Raw genomic sequence first — 20,203 nt, 5'->3', positions numbered from 1 at the left:
TGCATGGTACACAAGGAGAATGAGATCTGGTCGTTAGACAGCTCCTTCTGCACCCTGAAAACAGGTAGGACTTCACCCATAGCATGACTAGATGTCTTCTGGAAAATAACTGGTTCTTATCATCTTTTGGTCATCATTCTGCCTTTGGAATAGATTGTGTCTTCTTGTGCCTGAAATTATTTCCCTTTCCTCCTTCAAATCCCTCCTTATATCTCTTTTTTTTATGTTTTCCTACAATAGTCTCCCCAAGGAAGCTGCTTTCTCCCATCTTTGCCTTGATCTTTAAGCACGTAAAGGTGGCCAGCTAAATAGAGCAAATGCCTCACTGGGATCCAGCCTGTTCCCATGTGCTGGAATGGTGCCATGAACACCTGTGGTACTTTCTAAATAATACAGCAGCAGGAGAAAATGCAGTCCCAGGCTTGATCCACACTCATATGCAAAGCCCTACTTATTCTGTGGTGTGTGAAAGGGCCCTAACCTGAGAATAATCAGTGTTTATACCCGGTTTTGTATGCAGAAGACTGAAGGCAGACATCAAGGAAAGGAGATCTGCATCCTCAATGCCCTTAGAATGACAAAAAGCATTTCAGTGTTCTTAGAAGTGAGAGGCCTAGAGTAAGGTAGGCTTTAAAATGTCTGCCTTCATCTGTTACTGCCACAAATCATACTAACCTGTGAAATCAGGCGCAGTGACGGCCGCATAGCATTATGCATCTTCAGCTGAACGCCTCACAGACTACCCAACCACACCAAATTGGTCTCATATCTAACCCAGAACAGTGCAGCTGGTTTAGGGCATCCTTAATTTGAAGGTTTTAATGGATGGACAATCCACCATGGTCCCCAGCAAATTCATCTCACTGTCTTTCTCTCACAGAATTAACCAGGTTGGAAAAGACCTTCAAGACCATCAAATCCAACCTATCACCTAGCACCATCTGATCAACTAAACCATGGCACTAAGTGTTCATCCAGTCTCTTTTTAAGCACTTCCTGTGATGGTGACTCCACCACTTCCCTGGGCAGCCCATTCCCATGGCAAATCACTCTTTCTGTGAAGAATTTCTTCCTAACAACCAGCCTAAACCTCCCCTGGTACAGCTTGAGACTGTGTCCTCTTGTTCTGGTGCTGGTTGCCTGGGAGAAAAGGCTGACCCCCACCAATAAGGTCTCCCCTGAGCCTCCTCTTCTCCAGGCTAAACAACCCCAGCTCCTTCAGTGATCACAGGGCTTGTGCTCCAGACCCCTCACCAGCTTTGTTGCCCTTCTCTGAACATGTTCAAGCAACTCTTGAATTGAGGGGCCCAGAACTGGACACCAACAGACTACAGGCATGGCCCACAAAGGGATGCTCGATGGATTAGACACTTAACATTGAGGTGGTGAAAGCCACTGGGACAGCCATCATGCTGTCTCTAACTGAGATCTCTCCTAAACTTTGCTTTTGCAGTTTGGATTCATTTGGCCCTTTAACATTTTTATTGCAAGAAAAGACCTGGCCATCTAATAATCTAGGACCACATCTGTGAATAAACTCTATAATGAGAATAAATTGTTTAATTCTCATAGGAAAAACAACAGGAAATTGTGCAATGTCACAAAATGAAGCAAAGATGGCCTGGAACCCTGCCCCTGTGTTCCTGAACTGCCCCAAAATACTACAGACCAGCTTTAAGAGAGCAGAAATGGTGAATCCTGTGATACACTCTCTTTGAGTGCCTCACAACCTTACTATGATTGCATGCAGAAATAAGTACATCTCTACATCTCAGCAGACAAATCAGTTATTTGTATACATACAGCTCTTCAAACCTAAACAATATAAAAATACTGGCTTCTTCACTGTTGTCCCATCAGCACCTTAGAGTGGTTTTCAACACAGGCTGTCACACAGAAAAGAATCATACCTTATTTTTGCCCTCTATTACAGCTGTTCTCTCAGTGATGCTCTGGATCCTGTTTCCCATGTTGCTGCCAGCTTTCAGGATGAAAGAGCCATCAGTATAAAAGCAAAATCCATGCCTGAAGACAACAAAAATTGAAGTTTTATGGATTTGGTGACAGAGTGAAGCATTTAACATGCAACACAAAACAATTATTTTGGAAACAGTGATAAGCTAGGGAAGCTGCAGGTGCTGTGATGACCAGACAAGTACAGTTAACTTTTCATTAAATCTTGAAGTTTGGAGCCTGATGCAGCCTGATCTACTTCCATAACCACTCCTTGAGTATTAGCTCTCTGGATTAAGTGCTAACATTCAACCCACTGTGGACTGGAAGGTCAAAATTTACAGTCAGAGCCTAATTGTTGGGATGTGCAAGACCAGCATCTCATTTTCAATGCTCCTGTTTTTAGCCATTGTCATGTACCAGGCTTGGCTTCAAACACAAGTTCATACTACTTTCAGCCTTAGATTCAACACTACTTAGATCTGTTTCAAGCTCCATGCATTGGATGCTGTTTCACTGTGTGCAGAGCCTTTTTGCCATCATGCAAAAAAGTGCACGTTCTCATTTCTGAATGTTTTCTTTAGTTCATTTGACAAAATGGCAAACTCTGATATAAATATTGGAGTTCAATGATTATAAAACACGAGCCATAATCCTGCAAATTAGCAAAATAAAGTTAAACTATACCTAATTGCCAAAGGGATTTAAATGTTCATTTAATCTGCAAAAAAAAAATCAAAGCCATGTTAATGAATGGAAATCTCAGGGAAAAAAATGTTTTTGCCTTATGCAACAAATTGGCTTCTAATCAGAACATTCAGGTGGGGTCATGGTAGAGCTAATTTCTTTCCCAAAGCCTAATTTGGTACACATGGAAACAAAAACATTGGAATGCTTCTTAAATTATGTCTGTCCCTGTTCTTCTTTGAGGATATCTAGTTTTGCTTTTCTTCCAAGATTTTTTTGTTGCATGTTCAATTCCAGCTTCATCAGTACAACTTAGGCCTTCAGCAAGGGCTGGCTCTTTCGGATATGATATGTTCCTTTGATCCTCCATGGATTTGAAAGATAATGGCAGTATTATCTGTAATCAAATAGTTCTGACATCTATACCAGCTGTTTGGAGATATGACCTCTAAAGCCCACTGACTGGGTAATGACATGTGATGCAATCCTGACCAAAGAATGAGGTTCATTTCCCTTCAGCTAGCTGTGCAGTTTGCTTAAACTTTGTGTTGTTTATAGTATCAATGGTACACTCTTTACATGCTTGCTTTCAGTTGTGCAACTTTGCGTCAAACTGCCCAGGCCTTAGCAGATATTACAGCTTAAAGAAATTATGATATGTAAACTAACTTGGGCTGTAATCATGAACACAGAGATGATCCCCTGCCCAAATTTCTTAGCTCGTATTGAGATGCTTAGTGAGCTGAAAAAGTCAGAAAACAGGGGAAGGCCTTAGTCTATAACAGGAGCAGTGTGACCAGCAGGAGTAGGGAAGTGATGGTGCCCCTGTGCTCAGCACTGGTGAGGCTGCACCTCAAATACTGTGCTCAGTTTTGGGCCCTTCACTACAAGAAGAACATTGAGATGCTGACCAATCTCCAGAGAAGGAGAGCAAAACTGGTGAGGGGTCTAAAAAACAAGTCTTACAAGCAACTGCTTACGGAACGAGGATTGTTTAGTCTGGAGAAGATGAGGCTGAGGGGAGACCTCTACAACTACCTGAAAGGAGCTTCTAGACAGGTGGCAGTTGGTCTCTTCTCCCTAGTATCAGGTGATGGAAGAGAGAAAATAGCCTGAAGCTATGCCAGGGAAGGTTTAGCATGTGTAGTGAGGCAGACTTTTTCACAGAAAGTGTGGTCAGGCATCAGAATAGGTTGCACAAGGATCTGGCAGAGTGACCAACTCAGTAAGTGTTCAAAAAATGTGTAGGCATGGCACTTCTGGACTTGGTTTAACGGCCATGGATGGTGGTGCTGGCTTGATGGTTGGACTCAACGACCTTAGAGGCCTTTTCTATGATTCGTGTGCAGAATAGACAGAGAGCAATAGAATGGCAAGAAAGCCCTGTATACACAACCCCTTTTTCGACACTCTGATTTAAAAGCCAGCTTCTGATTGTTGAGGGCAGGGTGGATTAAAGACAGCTGCATTAAGACACACAGAATCACAGAATTGTCAGAGTTGGAAGATACCTTGAGAATCATCTAGTTCCAACCCCCCTGCCATGGGTAGGAACACCCTCCACTAGATCATGTTGCCCAGAGCCACATCCAGCCTGGCCTTAAAAAAAAAAGGTATGGGGCTTCCACTACCTCCCTGGGCAACCTGTTGCAGTATCTCACCACCCTCACAGTGAAGAACTTCTTCCTGATGTCTAATCTAAATCTACCCTCCTCTAGCTTGGATCCATTCCCCCTAGTCCTGTTACTACCTGACACCCTATAAAGTCCCTCACCAGTTTTCTCGTAGGCCCCCTTAAGATATTGGAAGGCCACCATAAGGTCTCCTTGGAGCTTTCTCTTATCCAAGACAGTTGATGCTGAGTTGTTGCTGAGTTGATCTTGATGCTGTGTTGCCGGAATATGTCTAGAGAAGGGCAACAAAGCTGGGGAGGGGTTTGAAACACAAGCCCTATGAGGAGAGACTGAGGGAGCTGGGGTTGCTTAGCCGGGAAAAGAGGAGTCCCAGGGGAGACCTTATTGCTGTCTACAACTACCTGAAGGGTGGTTGTAGCCAGGTGGGGGTTGGTCTCCTCTCCCAGACAACCTGTCTCAGAATGAGAGGTGACAGTCTCAAGCTGTGTCAAGGCAGGTTTAGGCTGGATGTTAGGAAGAAATTCTTCACAGAAAGAGTGATTGGCCATTGGAATGGGCTGCCCGGGGAGGTGGTGGAGTCACCATCACTAGAGGTGTTTAAGAGGGGACTGGATGAGGCACTTGGTGCCATGGTTTAGTTGATGAGATGGTGTTGGGTGATAGGTTGGACTTGCTGATCTCAAAAGTCTTTTCCAACCTGGTTAATTCTATTCTGTTTTACTCCCCAAAGTGGGAAAGGATGAAAAGTTGGTGATGTGTTCAGATCGGAAAAAAGGTTAAAAATTATTCAGAAAGACAGGTGCCATTAGCACTTTAAGATGCCTGGTTCTGTAGCAAGACTAGAACACAGAAGATAGAATAATGCTGGTAAGCTGATAACAGTTCCACTCCAAAGCAGGTATCAAAACTTATTTCATGATGCCAGTACTGTAGGCACAAAACCAGGCAATACCTAAGGCACATCCTTTTCTCAGGCAATCTCTGTACAGGAAGACAGAGATCCCAGAATCTCATTTCACCCATACTGAAAAATTAGTTAATTTTTTTGTGTCTTTTCCCCACAGAATGAATTTATATTTCTTTGTTCCAATGCTAAAAAATCTATGCTCCTTACTGCAGAAGCCCTTACAGAGAACCAAGTGCAGGACTTTTCAGGGTGTCAGGTAGTGATAGGACTAGGGGGGATGGAAAAAAAATAGAAATGGGTAGATTCAGATTGGATGTTAGGAAGAAGTTCTTCACCGTGAGGGTGGTCAGATGCTGGAACTGGTTGCCCAGGGAGGTGGTGGAAGCCACATCCCTGGAGGTTTTTAAGGCCAGGCTGGATGTGGCTTTAAGCAACCTGATCTAGTGTGAAGTGTTCCTGCCCATGGCAGGGGGGGTGGAACTAAATGATCCTTGAGGTCTCTTCCAACCCTAACAATTCTATGATTCTATGTTGTGGTAAAGGTCACAAAGAAGTTATAATGCTTGTTAAGAAACTGCTTGTGGGTCTTCGAAAGGCATCTCCAGTCTCCTTTCTTGCAGCTCTGCAGTCTCCAATCATAATTGCCATCATATTTGTCCTCATAATCCCTTGAAAAAGACTGTATATATTTAAGTTGCAGTGTCTTAGGGATGAGATCAGTTTTATCTCTTTGCTGATGTTTTAGCACAGTGAGGCGCTGACTACTTATTAATAACATAATACAAAACACCATCATAATAACAAGAAAAACACATGTAAAACACTAGATGAAATATTAGCCCTGGAGACATATATGTGAACTCTACTGACTTCACATAGCATACTATCTCCAAATTGCTGCTTGTAGTGCTAGTGCAATGACAGTAGAAAATTGAATATGGTTAGTAGCTGTTGTCCATGGCTTTAATGAAAAACGAGTTACAATCAAGCAGAGAATATATTATCTAACAACCCAAGGCACACAACAGGAGCTGGAAGTGCTGTTGGATGTGCCACTTCAGCTCCACGGTCTGCTGGATCAGCAAACATTTGCAAATCAGCTGCACTGCAGCTGCCAGGCAAAGTCTAGGACAAGATTCAGGCTCATCCCTTTGGACGCAAAACCAGATGCTTTCTCTTCTCAGATGTCAAATGCTCTCAATTTGACCTTAAATACAATATCACATCTTAGGGACAGCACACAAGCCACTTCCAGTATTCTGAGATGGTTACTCAGGTCAGTGTTTGGTCATCTTGCCCCTTGATGCTGCCAGTGATGCCATGTGAAAGCCACTACTTAGGCCAGCAGCATCAAGAAGAGATGGGAAAGGGACAAATGGGAGTAATTAAGAGTCTTGCCTCCTAATCTGACTTCAGCTTCTAACAAAAGGCATTTTGTAACAGAAAAGGCTCTGCTGCACTTAGATGCAGTCATCAAACCAAATATTTGTGCTAAGCACAGATGCTTGGAAAGAAAGAGAGAAAAATGAAAATATAAAACTTTGCTCTGGCTAGGACCAAAACACACAATCATCTTCCCGTTAATTCAATTGATGTTGCACTGCATGTGTCCTCAGATAACATCAGCTACATATTTTTCTGCCTTATAAAGAAATTACAGGTTTAAACCATCCACTCAGTCAAATAGCAAGGGTATCCTATTTTTAGCAAGAGCTGTCTGTGCTTTCAGGGAAATCCCACTGAATTTTGGGTATCTGAATCTTACTCCACGTCTCTGGAGCACATGAATTCCTTCAGTGTTGTGTCGTGGGACGAGCCTTCCTTGCGCTGCATCTTCAGGAAAGCTTACACCAGGGTTACCGCCAGGTTAATGAAAAAGCACACAGTGTGCACAGAGATTGATAAACAAGCTAACATCTGCTAGCACATTTCTAAGCACTTCTCATACCTGTGTCCCTGCAGATCTTTCCACGTCCCTGTTTTGTGGGTGCAACTACGCACGTGCAGTGATCCTATATAATAAATGCTAAGGGCGTACACGTACAAATGTATGTTTGTAAACATTATGCAATGTGACAGCAAGGTAATCAGACCCTGCTGCCTTATTTGAGTGCTGGGGAAAGCACAGTAATCAGGTTTCTCACTCCTGAAGCAGTTTTTTTCCATATGCCTGCGTGCGTGCTCGCATGCGCGTTTGCCCATGTGCACACCCCCCCACCTGCACAGGCAGGCTTCATCCCTTGTGCTGAGGGCCTGAGAATGAGCCTATGCCTTTGTAAAACAGAAGCCATTCTCCTAAAGATTCCGAGGGAAGGCTAGTATGATGGGAAGGAGGGCTGCAAGTGGCTTTGCTGGTGCTGAGGGCCAAGGAAGGTGGCAGCACAGGCTGCCTGCCCAGCTGCCTGCAGTGTTGGGCGAGCTCCACCAGCAGACCTGCTCATCACCATTAGCTTTGGGAATTCACACTTCTTTGGAAGAGCTGTTTTATGCAACCAGAAGTTAAGGTCAGTTTCATATAAGTTCTGTGATGTGCAAAGCTGGCACAGGCAGGGGCCCTAGAGAAGTGGCCTGGGGGAGGGGAGCCAGCCTGCTTCTCAAGAATACATCAAGCCCTTGAGGAAGCAGAGTGTGCCATGTTTGAAGATGCAAAGATAATCACAGTGCTGGGAACCGTCTTGTGTAGCGGAGGAAGCCAAACAACAAGAGGAAAGCAGCATATGCTCCTGATTTCGCACAGGAAGCTAGCAGCACCTCCTGCCAAAGTGAGATAAGAAAACTCCCATGGCCTATTCTGGACAAGGCCATGGTTATCAACCTTAGCTTCACACTGTCCTCACTCTGCACTGCAGCCCTCTCCCTTTCCTAATGAGTTTCAGAGCCCTCACCTTTATTAGCATACAGCATGCCAAGCACAATAGTGGGGTATATTTATAACTATGGACAGGGAAAAGTTTCCAGGGTAAGAGTGTATTTCATGTCATCTTGATCTATTTCACTGAAATAAAACTAGAACCAGCTCCAAGCTGGTCCTGCCTGTGAAACTACTGGTCTCAGAACAAAAGTGGTTTTGTTGTCATTGCAACAATTCATAGCAGAGTATAGGAGCTAAGGTAAAAGATTTATCTAATTATTCACAGGACAGATTCAACCTCCTCTGTGGCAGGCAGTCCCAAATGAAAGCGTGAAACTCTGTTTCTGTCCAGACATAATCTTGCCCATTCTGGAGACAGTCCTGCAATTTGTGGTTCAAGCAGTACAGTGACAAATACCAGTGGAAGAGCCCAAATCCCCATATCAGTTGGAAAAATACTCATCTTCTGCCTCCTCATCTTCTCAGCTCATTCCTCCCAAGCCTTCCTGTGTGATGCCAGAGGCTATCACAATCTTTCCCTCCCATAAGAGAGCATTTCTCTTGGCACAGCAGCTGGCAGCCCGAGTGACGCTTGTGTTTACTGAGGTAGTACTTGGCAGTTGCGCCAGTACTAGAAGCAAGAGGAAGCCATCCTGTCACTGAAGGTGACCATTTTTGAGAGTGATTAATGGCAAGTACAGTATTTTTCTCAGCATCTATTCTTCTGTTAGGACAGCAATCAATTCCTAGCAGCATCATGGCAATGTTATTACAAATTCAAGTTGAGCTGACTCATCTTTCATGAGGCAGTGGTGATGACTCTGACTTTAAGACAGGAACTCTGGAAATTCCTGGAATTGTAAAGGATATATAGGAATGGTTTTCCACTTGAAAGTTATCAAAAATATCTGAAGGACATGGGCCTTGCGTGCTCTGTGCCTTGGAGTTCAGTGCTGTGTGATTGGTAGCATAGGGCTGGTGTAGCCACATGTCTTAGGGTGTATTGAGTAGATTTGAGGCAGGAAACAGAGAGTGACAATAGTAGCAGGGAGCATGTACAGATTGTGAAATGTGCTTTATGGGGGTGGAGTGGAGGGGGAGAATGTGTGCTGGCTCCCTGCCAGCATGCTCCACAAGCTTTGGCTGTGGATGTGATTCCATGATTCTAAGTAACTATGGTCCAAGCACTCCTGCTCTAGGTCAAAAAATAATCAGTTAAAGGTTGAAATGCTGGCCCCACTGCATTTCATAGGAAAGCTGCAGAGAGCTGAGAGCTCATCCTAAGCACCTTGCCCAATACATGGATCAGTGGCACTAGGAAGAAGTCTTCTACAAATGATAGGAACTGGATACATTTTACACCATAAATTATAGTTTGTTTATATTTATTTAGCACCTTTAAGACCTTGACAAAGAATGCCAAATGAGAATTCCTGGTGAGAGTGGTGTAGGATCTTCTCTGCATGTCTTATTTGCCTCTCTGCTTTTGCTGCCACTGGTCCCTACTAGCCTGTCAAGAGCAGTGGGATATCACCAGCTCATCTCACTTCAGACATGCTCAAGACCCTCAATGAACAAGTCTCCATCACCACTCCTCAGCCTCTGTCTCCAGCATGGGATCAACTTGTGACCCAAGGACTGTTAGCTAATCTGAGAATTTACCTACTGACAAGGTGCAGGGTGGCTGGAAGATTTCTCAGCAGCTTCCATGCACTGAGCTGGGCTGGAGCCCTGGTGCACTGCCTAGTTGTCAGAGTAAGGACTGAGCTGTTTTCTGTTTTGCAGTATGCTCTGTGTTCCCCACTGAGAGCAATACTTAGAGGGAAAATGCATTCTCTAGGAGAGATGCCCAATATCCTCAATGCCTCACCCTCCTGGTGAGCATCTTTGAAAATAGCAGGGTATATGGCATTCATGACTTTTTGCCTATCTCCAAGGCTCTATGAAAAAAGAAAGTGTTTGACAGCTGGATATTGCAAAAGCCTGAGGCTGAAGGTCACCAAAACCCACATTTTGTTTCTAGTACTTGAGACTCATGGATGTTAGGGAAAGTAATTTTTCAGGTGTTTGAACATCTTGAGGTGACCTGAAATATTCTCATCCTGAGTTTATCACAATTACATTTTTCCTTCTTCACCCTCAATTTCCTGCCTTGCACTCCTTGGCATTCTTCATGGACACAGAATACCATCATATTTCAGCCTTCCTTCCTTCTTGTCCTTCCAATCCTTTGCTAAACTGTAATCACTCTTGTCTCCCATGCAGGCACTGTGACTCAGCCTCCACTTTCTCTGTTCAAAAGTGGCAATCATGTCCTCCACCGAAGAGCTGGGTGTTGGCTGGAACTACAGAACTATCACTCAAAGCAAGAGGTTTCCACAAGCACCCAGAATTTCTTTCAGGGGAAAAAAAGTGTTTGATTTTGATAGCCTGTTGTACTGAAAGGAAGAAGTGTTTTCTGATTTGGTTGAGCAGTCAGAAACCTAAAGAGAAAGATCACGAAACTTTTACATACAATATCCATTCTTGTGATCTGTTTCTTCTATTTTCAGTCTATGTTCCTACATATAAAGTCCAGGATATCATTCAGAAGCTTCTGCTAGAAGTTCTTTCCTGTGCACAAGTCACTCCTAACAGTTCGCTTGACTTCCTGACATAACCTTATATCTATAGCCTTCCAAGCTCCAGGTATCCCCAGCACCTTCCTTCTCCTTTCCTTTGATGTCCTGAATGAATCCTCTAGGCTCTAGAAAGGAGTAACTCTTCACTAATCTGTTTAGACAGTCCTATCTTGCTGACCAGTTAGAAGCACAACTAACACCCTTTCCATTTTCCAGTGATCAGCAGAAGAGATGAAAGAGCTATTGATGCACTCAGGTTGTGTTTTTCAGGATGATTTGTTTCCAGCTTCAATGCAAGTAGGGGGCTGAGAGTAACTCTGGGCTGATTGGAGTGAGGGACTGGAAGTGCAGGGAGAAAACAAGGAAGGGATGAGAAAGAATGGAGGGAAACATTTTTAAGGGGAGAGAGGAGTTGATTAGAGGGAAAACAGGAAGAGAAAATACTGACAAATGTGAATATAAGACCAAGGATCCATCTACCCCATATCCTGTCTCAACAATGACCATAAGCAGATGGTTGGAGATGAGTAAGAGCAGGACTAACTTCAGATACTTCCTCCTTATACTCCCCCAGTCACCAATTATTTGTCAGCTCAGGAATTTCCCGCGGTGGAGCCTGTTTCTATACTTCAGTGGGTTTCTCTTCCGAGACTTCTTACAAACTGTTCAACCCCCACCAAAATCCTTTGGCAAGGAGTTTCACAAATCTGCTACCCACTGCATGAAGTACCATCTCCTTTTTCTGTTCTGAATTGTGCTCTTCCTGGCTTTATTTAAGGTCCCCTACTTCTTGCACTGGAAGAGATATCCTCAGCCATGTGTGCCCATCACAAGTCTGTAGATCTCTGTCATGTAGCCCCCAAGCAATTTCTTTTTAGGACTTCAGAGCCTTGACCTCACTCATTCCTCACACATTCCTCTCATTCCCTGAAATTCCTTTGATCCTTTTTGTTGCTCCTTCTAGTTTGCCTTTGAGTTTGGCTTCATCCTTTTAGACAAAAGGACCAGGAATGCTCATAGCACAAAAGATGTCAATAATTCATAGGTTCGTGTGGAGTTATCATGGTGTTGTCTATTTTGTTCTTTATTTCTTTCCTAGTAATTTCTAACACTTGATTTTCTTCCTGAACTGCCATGAATGTGATCATTTTAACAAACCAATGTATTACAGCACTCAGATTTCTCTTTGTGGCAGTAATGATCACCCAATAGACTTTTTTACACTCATGTTTTACATGTGACTATAGGATTATTTTTCCTGTGTGTATCATGAACACTTTTTCTTCCGTGAATTTCATCTGCCACTTTATCACTCAGACACCCAGGTTCATAAGCAACCCTTATCCTTTCAAATCTGAATCACTTAGTATCATCAGCAAACTTTGTCACCTCCTTGCCCTTTTTTCCAAGGTATTCCTGAACGTGTTGACAAGTGCAGACCTCAGAACCAGCTCCTGAAAAAAATTCACTGGTCACCTCCCTATGCTGCAAGAACTGTCTGTTCTCTCTTAACCTCTGTTTTGTGTTTTTTAACTGAATATTTTTTTTCTGAGCACTCTTAGCTCATGCACAGTGTCTGTTCAAAGCCTTCAGCAAAGGCTTTTTGAAAGGCTTTCACATAAAAGGAAAAAGGATGCTAACTAAAGTTTGTATATTTTTGTAAAAGGTGTACTAGAGCCAGTAATAGTATCCCATGCATAATCAATCCGAAGCACACACAAAGTTTGACCTGGTGCCTTCCTTTGGCCAAGAGCCCCTGGCCAGCGCAGAGGCAGGTTTCTGGCTGTGGGCTGGGGCGTCCCACTGGCTTGGACGCTGTCAGCGTGCAGGGCCTCGCTCACGACGTGCAGTCCCCACGTACAGCCTGGCACGCTTTGTTTTCCATGGGCTGGGCCACAGCAAGTAAAAGATCAAGCAGCAACATCTCACCATCCACCTGAGCCTTGTGTGTTGTTCCCTAAAACTGGGTGTCAGACTGTCCCTAGGAAAGCCAAGGGGACTCTGCATGAAGGCAACAAGAGGGAAAAAGAAAGTGTGAAAAGTATGAGGAACAGCAAGTGAAAAAAAGACTGGAAAGCTGGAGTTAAAACTAAACAGAGCACTCCTGACCATATGGGTATTACTGTAGTCTTTATGTGCTAGGTTTGGTCAATGATCAATTAAAAAAAAAAATCACTTGGGCAACATAATGCATTTTGGTTTAATGCATTTTGGAGACAGACTCAGAAAACTTTGATTTAAGGTGATTTAAACACTTGCAGTAATAACATTTGAAAGCTTAAGCTTCTGGTTCAGCTAAGGCCCATAGTGAAATCATTTACAGCTTGCAGAATAAATTCATCAGTTCATTCACTGTGTTACCCAAAAGACAGTCTGGGGCAAACTATGCTCAGTGCATAGCATCTATTTGTCAGGCTTACTTATTCATATGTCTATGCCAGGTCTGATTTGTATGGCATTTTGTAAGTAAAATATTAAAAAATATACTGGCTGAGGACGGGGATACAGCCCTACTAGCTGTTTTCAGAGGATCAAAGGTGTTTGCAAGCAAGCATTGACTTTTGGCTCACAGTGGAAGTTCAGAAGGAGATGCTTGAGCACATTTCTTGTCTGGCCTGAAGCACATCTGATGCTGTTTCACTCCTCCCTTTCTTTTGGCTACAAATTCTTTGCAAGTCCATACTGCTGCAATGAACACTCGTAGCTGCTACTCTACCTTTTTTGAAAGATACATGACAAATAGAGGGTTTGGGAGTTTTTTGTGCTAATCTATTTCCCCAACCATACTTTAGGTACCTATACTTTACTACATTTCTTATAGTAAAGAGTGGAAGACATGAAGGCCACCAGCTAGATCCTCAGCCAGTGTGAATTTAGAGCAGATGATCTGGCCACATGTCAAATTAAACAAAAGCATTTTTAAACTACCTGTTTATTAATGGCATATGACCTACTTTTACCAGCTCTAAGGACTTAGGCCTCCCCTTCCTGAAAATAAAAGGTGGCATGGGGAACAAAACCAGTCGCTGTGGTCAAACTAATGGGCATCACTGTTTGCAGACATCCAACAATTAAATTTGGGTGGTTCAGTACATTTCTAATTAAGTACAATTAACATTTGTTTTTACTTGTTCATTTTACATACCTCACTGATGTTCCAAATCTGTTTTCCCTGATAATCTATCCAAGCACATTCTAATGATCCTGCCTTTCAATCCCTTATTAATGCACTGACATAAACAACACAGAAATGCAATTAGACTGCCAGGCACACACTGCCTGCCTCCTCATTCAGTAAAGCTGGTGGGAGTCTGACCATGAATTTCCACTACAGTAGTTTCAGGCTTTCTATATCTCTGCAGAAGTTTCAAGGAAAACCTCTATTTTCTGCCTCACTGAGATCCATGGCATGCTCTTCTTCCTCCCCTATGTAGTGCCAAAGATCTATTTCTGTAGAAAATCATCCACGTGATCCTACTTTTGCACTGCAGACAAGCTGCAAAGGGAGATAATGCTCCCTTCTTATCACTCTGTGTTAAATTAGCAGTGATTTCAATGAAGACCCCCACGCAGCAAAGTGCTACAACTTTGTAGTTTCCTGAGAGGAGGTCTTTGGCAGCACTACCAGTTCAGATATCTCCACACAGCCCCTGGTCCCTGTTGCCTGCTTCTTTCCTCACCTTCACGTACTCCGCCGTCCATTCACAATCCCACCACTAAGGGGATTTTACCACCAAGAAAGGTTCATATCTTGACACTATAGTCAAGGGGGTAGAGAGTCATGTACCCTTCTTTTTTCCCACATACTTTGTTTTTATAGGTATCTCTACAGTATCATGTTTCTTTCTTCCACATGCACACACACAGAGAAAAAACAAGCAAACAAACAAACAAAAACCAGACCCCAAAACAAACAAACTCAAAGCCCAAAGTCTGCAGACAGACATGATGACAGGGTTGTAAAATAATAATCTGAAAGTCAGTGTACATCTAAATAAAACTGATAGCTCAAGGAAAGAGGGAGGCAGGAAGGTGATGGGAGAATTGGAAGTTGGAACACTCAAAGTACAGTTTCAGGGTTGTATCTGTTTGCAGTTTCTGAAGGACCAAATCTCAGGCAAAGCATGAAGAAGATCTCTCTTGAACTTCCCACATGGCTAGAGAGAGAAACTGCCCCCAAAGTACACTGCATGACTGCTGAGGAAACCACTGCTTCCACTGAGCAATATCAGTATCCCACATGCCTTTCTTGGCAACTTCTGCCAGATTAGTTTAAGATAAACACAAATCTGCTGAAGAGAGACAGGTCAAGAACCATTAACATCAAGCATGTTCTTGATGAGCAGATGTTCATACTGCAGCCTCAGACCTGATGAGTTTTAAGTAGAGCTCAGTCTGGCCAGCGCTGGAGACTCTAGGCAAGCTCTAATTTGAGTGTCTTCCTTCCAACAACCCAATCCAAGCAAAAACAAGGCCAGAAAGAAAACTCTGGGGTGGTAGGGAAGAGGTCAAGGAGGGTGATGGACACTGTATTCAGTGAGCATCTGAGGGCCACCCAGCCTGGGAACGTGTGTGTCTGGCACAGGGCAGAGTAAGCTGTAATAAGACAGCACTGGAAAATTAGGTTCTCAGCCACTGAAGAAAGAGTAATCTTTAATATTTTGATTGCATTTAATATTAACTCTTATTGCATAATTTGTTGTCTTTTTTTGCTTGCCATCTCAGAATTTCCTAGTCTTGCACAAGCATTAAGAAAAAAAACACCAAACAGATAGTTTTTAACACCTTTTTTAACACCTCCCCAGATAGTTTTTCTTGACCCTTGTGTTTCCTTTCTGGGGTGAAGATCAGAAGACAGTGTATAGAATAGAATAGAATAGAATAGAATAGAATAGAATAGAATAGAATAGAATAGAATAGAATAGAATAGAATAGAATAGAATAGAATAGAATAGAATAGAATAGAATAGAATAGGTTGGATGAGACCTTCAAGATCATCGTGTCCAACCCATTATCCAACACCACCTAATCAACTAAACCATGCAACCAAGCATCCTATCAAGTCTCCTCCTGAACACCTCCAATGATGGTGACTCCACCACCTCCACATTCCAATGGGTAATCACTCTCTCTGTGAAGAATTTCTTCCTAACACCCAGTCTGAACTTCCCCTGGTGCAGCTTGAGACTGTGTCCTCTTGTTCTGTTTCCACCTACCCATCTAGTTAGCTAGCTAGCTAACACAACATTATTCAATACCAACAGAGTTGTTTTAAGAAACAGAACTTTAACAGAAAATAAAGAACAGGGAAATTTAATGAAGTTGGTCTTTCCATGTTTCAAAAAGTCAAATTTGTTGAGTAACTTTACAGCTTGCCTTTTTTTATTATTATTTCTTTTTTTATTTGCTACCAGGAAACTACAGAAATTGTTTTATTTGGCCAGCTTCCTCTTACTGGCCTAAATGTGATGCAGAGAGTTAAATTGGTTATATCAGTCATAAAATATTAAAATATACATACACTTTATTTAAAAGCAATGCAATCCACTGGAGTATTTTTAGACATATTTTTTTTTGAAACAGAAATCTCTCTGGAACAGAAATTGCAAGAAGTAGCCAAACAACCTAATGGTTTCTATTAAGGAAACCACAGACAACAATCTTTCAAAAAGAAAACCAGCTAGATTCATGTGCTATGCTTCATTCCCCGGCTTGCATTGATAGTACTCATGCGATGGGAAGTTAAGCACATATCTGGAGCAAACAGATCTGTGCGCTGTAAGGTCTCAGCACCAACACTATCATTTTACTCAGAGTGTAAGCTTTGTCCTGTGGCAAGGGAATCAGGATCTTGATTACAATCCCCACCGCTATAAATCAAGTAATGGCAAGATGTGGGTTTTTATCAGCCTAAGGTAAAAACTACATCCATGCACAGAAACAGGCACTATTTGAGCACAGAGAGTGGCATTGTAGCCTTGGAAACCTAACATTGAGCAGGTAAGTCTGAAGAAATGCAGTGATGGCAGAATAAGATACATTTTTAATCTGCTGCACAAAGTACACAGACCTTAAATCAGTAGTTCAGGTAAACCTTCCCTCACACAAAAAGGGAAGTACAGTGAAATAGGTGGGATTAAAGTGTTCTCCAGCTCCTCGGGGAGAACACCTGAACCGGCATAGACATGAGCCTAAGCAACTCACGTCAGCTGCTGAGGTAGTTCGTTCTGCTCCCTTTCCGGAGCAGGAGACAAAATGTAATTATTCAGGTATTTCTGCCATTCATCCATAGTTAATTATCACCATATTATTCAGAAGGAGTCTTAGGCAAAACATTAAAAACTGTGCTCTCAAAATTACTTCTTCAACAAGCATTGAAAGGAGAAGGAAGGGGAGTGGGTTAAAAAGAACGGTCACAGAACAATTATAAAGGCAGTTTGGAAGCAAGTCTGGAAACAATCTTGTAACAGAGCCAACAGCTGATTCAAATGGTTACATTTCTCCTTTGATCACCTGCTCAAACACACTTCTAATTAGCATTTAATTGAGTCTACAGTTAGCACATTATTAAACACCTGCTTGCAGATATTATTTGCTATTTCTGATTACAGTCTTCTGCGATATAGTGCAGATTTGCACTTGTCAACAGAAGGAGATATTTGACAATGGATGAGCACCACCCCTGCTGCCAAAGAAGAACCAGCTGCTTTATCAGTGCCACACAGAGATTTCAATACAGACTATACACAGATGTATAAACGTGTGAAAGGAACTAAAAGATTGAAAATTTTCATATATGCCTTTTGCAGGGTTTCTTTACTTAAAAGATGTTGTGATTTCTTTTCTCTTACACCTTGCACCTGCAAGCAAGAATAAATTAATACTCAGAATTTTACGATTTTCACAGAATCACAGAATGTTAGGGATTGGAAGGGATTTTGAAAGACATCTAGTCCAACCCCCTGCCAGAGCAGGACCACCTCTCCTGATCTGCTGGCCACACTGCTTTTGATGCATGATATCCCTGGTTTTGCTAAACACCATCAACAGATTTTGGAGGCTATTTTATAAGGCACTAAAATAGCATCTCTAAGCTAAAGAGCCCCAGCTCCCTCAGTCTCTCCTTGTACAGAAGATTTTCCACTGCCTTAATCATCCTCGTGGCTCTGCACTGGACTGTCAAGCAGCTCACTGTCTTTCTTGAGCTGAGGGGCCCAAAACTGGTCACAGTATTCCCAATGTGGCCTCACCAGTGCAGAGTAGAGGGGGAAGAGAACCTCTCTCGACCTACTGGTCACACTCCTTCTAAGCCACCCCAGGATCCACCCTTCAAGGGTAGCATAACAGACAGAAGACATGCAGCCCTCACCTGTCCTGGAAGTGTCAGATTTCAGGTTATACCTATTTCAACAAAAGTAGAGATTGCTAGTGCCACCTTTTGGTGAGCAGGGCACAGAAAGCCAGCCATTAGCATAATGCCAATCGAGGTGTAGTTGGAAATACTACGTGCACTTCTCAGTGACGACAAAGCACTTATAAGCACCCTTAACCTGAAATAAGCTGGTTTTCTTGTTTAACTGAATTAAGTGTCTTGCATCCTGGCAGCTAAGTACATTCTTAAATATTTGGCCCAAATGTCCCTGTAAACCCCAATTCTACGTGAAAGCATTAAAGAAGTTAAATTCTATGTAAAGTGATTATCTTCAACTGAAACTGAGAAAATGTTGGTTCCTAAACTTTTGTTAGGTTTCTAAAATATCTTCATTGTATTGTGAGCCAAATACCCTACATATCTGAACCCTCCAACAGTAGCTGAATGCTAATGCCGTGGTGGAGGCTGAGTGTTAATCACTAAGATTGTGTCAGATTTCATGATGTGGGAAGAGCTTTGGATTAATGAGTCAACACACAAACTTGTAGTCATAAGAAACAGGGTTCAAAAGAAGGCTTAAATATAGAAGAGGATTAGTTAAACACCACATCAGCATGAAGTACGCTCGTATGATGCCATTTATATTTTCCCCTGTTGAAATATCATCTGGAGAATGCTGGGCACATTTGGCTCACGGAACTGAGTCTGTGAGTCAGTGTATCATAAGAGAGACTGACCTTTGTAATGAAACCAGTCTTTATTTCTGTTGAATTTCAAAAGAAACTACACAGGGGGATCGCTGTGCACCGAGGAAAGCATGGTAATCTCCTCCCTGAGAAAGTGTGTGAACATTGTCTGTAAGTCTTCCCTCATAAAAGTTAAAAGCAATTATTGCCTCTGGACATCGCATGCATGAATAGTAGTGCACTGTAAATAAACCTAAGTGGCAATACAAAGTAATAACTCTACCCTCCATTTTCAAATAATTATGCAGAGAAAAAAAAATTGCATTGTGCCTGTATGCTTAGTAACAAACACTGATTTAAAGTATACAAGCTCTACTAACTAAGCAATGGTCATGGCAAGCTTATTCTTGTAAAATAAGTTAATATTTAAATGTAATAGAAAGGGAAGACACGTTAAATAGAAACAAGGGAGCTGTCCTACCTTGTTTTGGAATGGTTTTGTCTACAGGGATACCACATCCACGTGATTTTAGGCTGAGGAATACCATACACGGTGCATGTCAGCACTTGCTTGCTGCTCAGTAAATATGGATTGGGATCAGGGAATGATGACACAGCATTTTCGTATATCTGGGGTTTCACTGGAAAGGGTAAAAATGGGAAAGCAATTAAAACCAGCTCATTTCCAATGTATTGCATGATCATGAAAACACTACATTCCTGCAGAGTGAGTAACAAGAAAGATCACCAGGAGAACAAAGGAAAACAGCCGGCCTAAGTGAAGTCGGATAAGTGGTTAGTAACACATTTAAGTCATCAGGAACAAGTACATGACCGTGGAAGACAGAAACTCTTCTAATGAAAACCAGTGTTCATCTTCTGATTCCAAGATGGGCTTATCATCCTGCATATGGGGCTTGGATTTGGGTCCATGAAAGTCAGTAAGAAAACCCACAATGACCTGAACTGGTGAAAATTTAGCTTGACAAAAATTTTGCATTTCTATGTTCAAAGGAAGCATGGGAATGGGTTGCAAACTTACCATTTACTCTAAGAGTGACTGTATGATTCTTAGACAAGTTCCACTGCCGTATGCTCAGTATTATAGTGTAGTTTCCAGCATCTTCTTCAGCAACATCCTTTATGATTAGCGAATAGTCTTTAACCATGTACCGGGCACACTTCTCCGCAGCAGGCAGCCCATCTTTTAACCTGTTTAAAAGAATTTCAGAGATCAAAGTTGGAAAGAGCGTTGCTTAAACTGGCTGTGTTGTGCCATTTCACGATCTCTGGGCAAGGATTTCATTTACAGTCTAAGATTTCATTTACCAGAAGCCTATCCTTCCCTTACAAATAAGATTGTTGATAGTTATAAAGCTATAGTTATAAAGCTATAGTTATAAAGTTATAAAGTTATAACATTCTATGTATTAAAATCGATAAGGATATGACAGGCCTCTATAGTGTCTGAGACTTGCTGAAAATTGTCAC

The 20,203-nt window shown here is 42.3% G+C and overlaps 1 protein-coding gene across 4 annotated transcripts in view; it reads right to left on the bottom strand.

The window, feature by feature from the left end:
- FLT1 (fms related receptor tyrosine kinase 1) overlaps window positions 1–20,203 on the bottom strand; it is a 128,460-nt gene that overhangs the window by 66,607 nt on the left and 41,650 nt on the right. For all 4 annotated transcript variants that reach the window (XM_068143393.1, XM_068143411.1, XM_068143402.1 and 1 more), the window contains exons 9-11: window positions 19,755–19,924; window positions 19,194–19,353; window positions 1,911–2,025 (exon numbers count right to left, since the gene is read on the bottom strand). In XM_068143393.1, the coding sequence (XP_067999494.1) occupies window positions 1,911–2,025; window positions 19,194–19,353; window positions 19,755–19,924 (445 nt within the window). The remainder of the gene's footprint in view (window positions 1–1,910; window positions 2,026–19,193; window positions 19,354–19,754; window positions 19,925–20,203) is intronic.

Source organism: Melanerpes formicivorus, unplaced genomic scaffold, assembly GCF_026170545.1.
Source record: "Melanerpes formicivorus ecotype bairdi unplaced genomic scaffold, bMelFor1.0.p_v2 SCAF_1, whole genome shotgun sequence".
Classification (NCBI taxonomy): Eukaryota; Metazoa; Chordata; class Aves; order Piciformes; family Picidae; genus Melanerpes; species Melanerpes formicivorus.
Note: the sequence above shows the minus strand (reverse complement) of the source record. Positions and strands in the feature narration are given on the sequence as shown.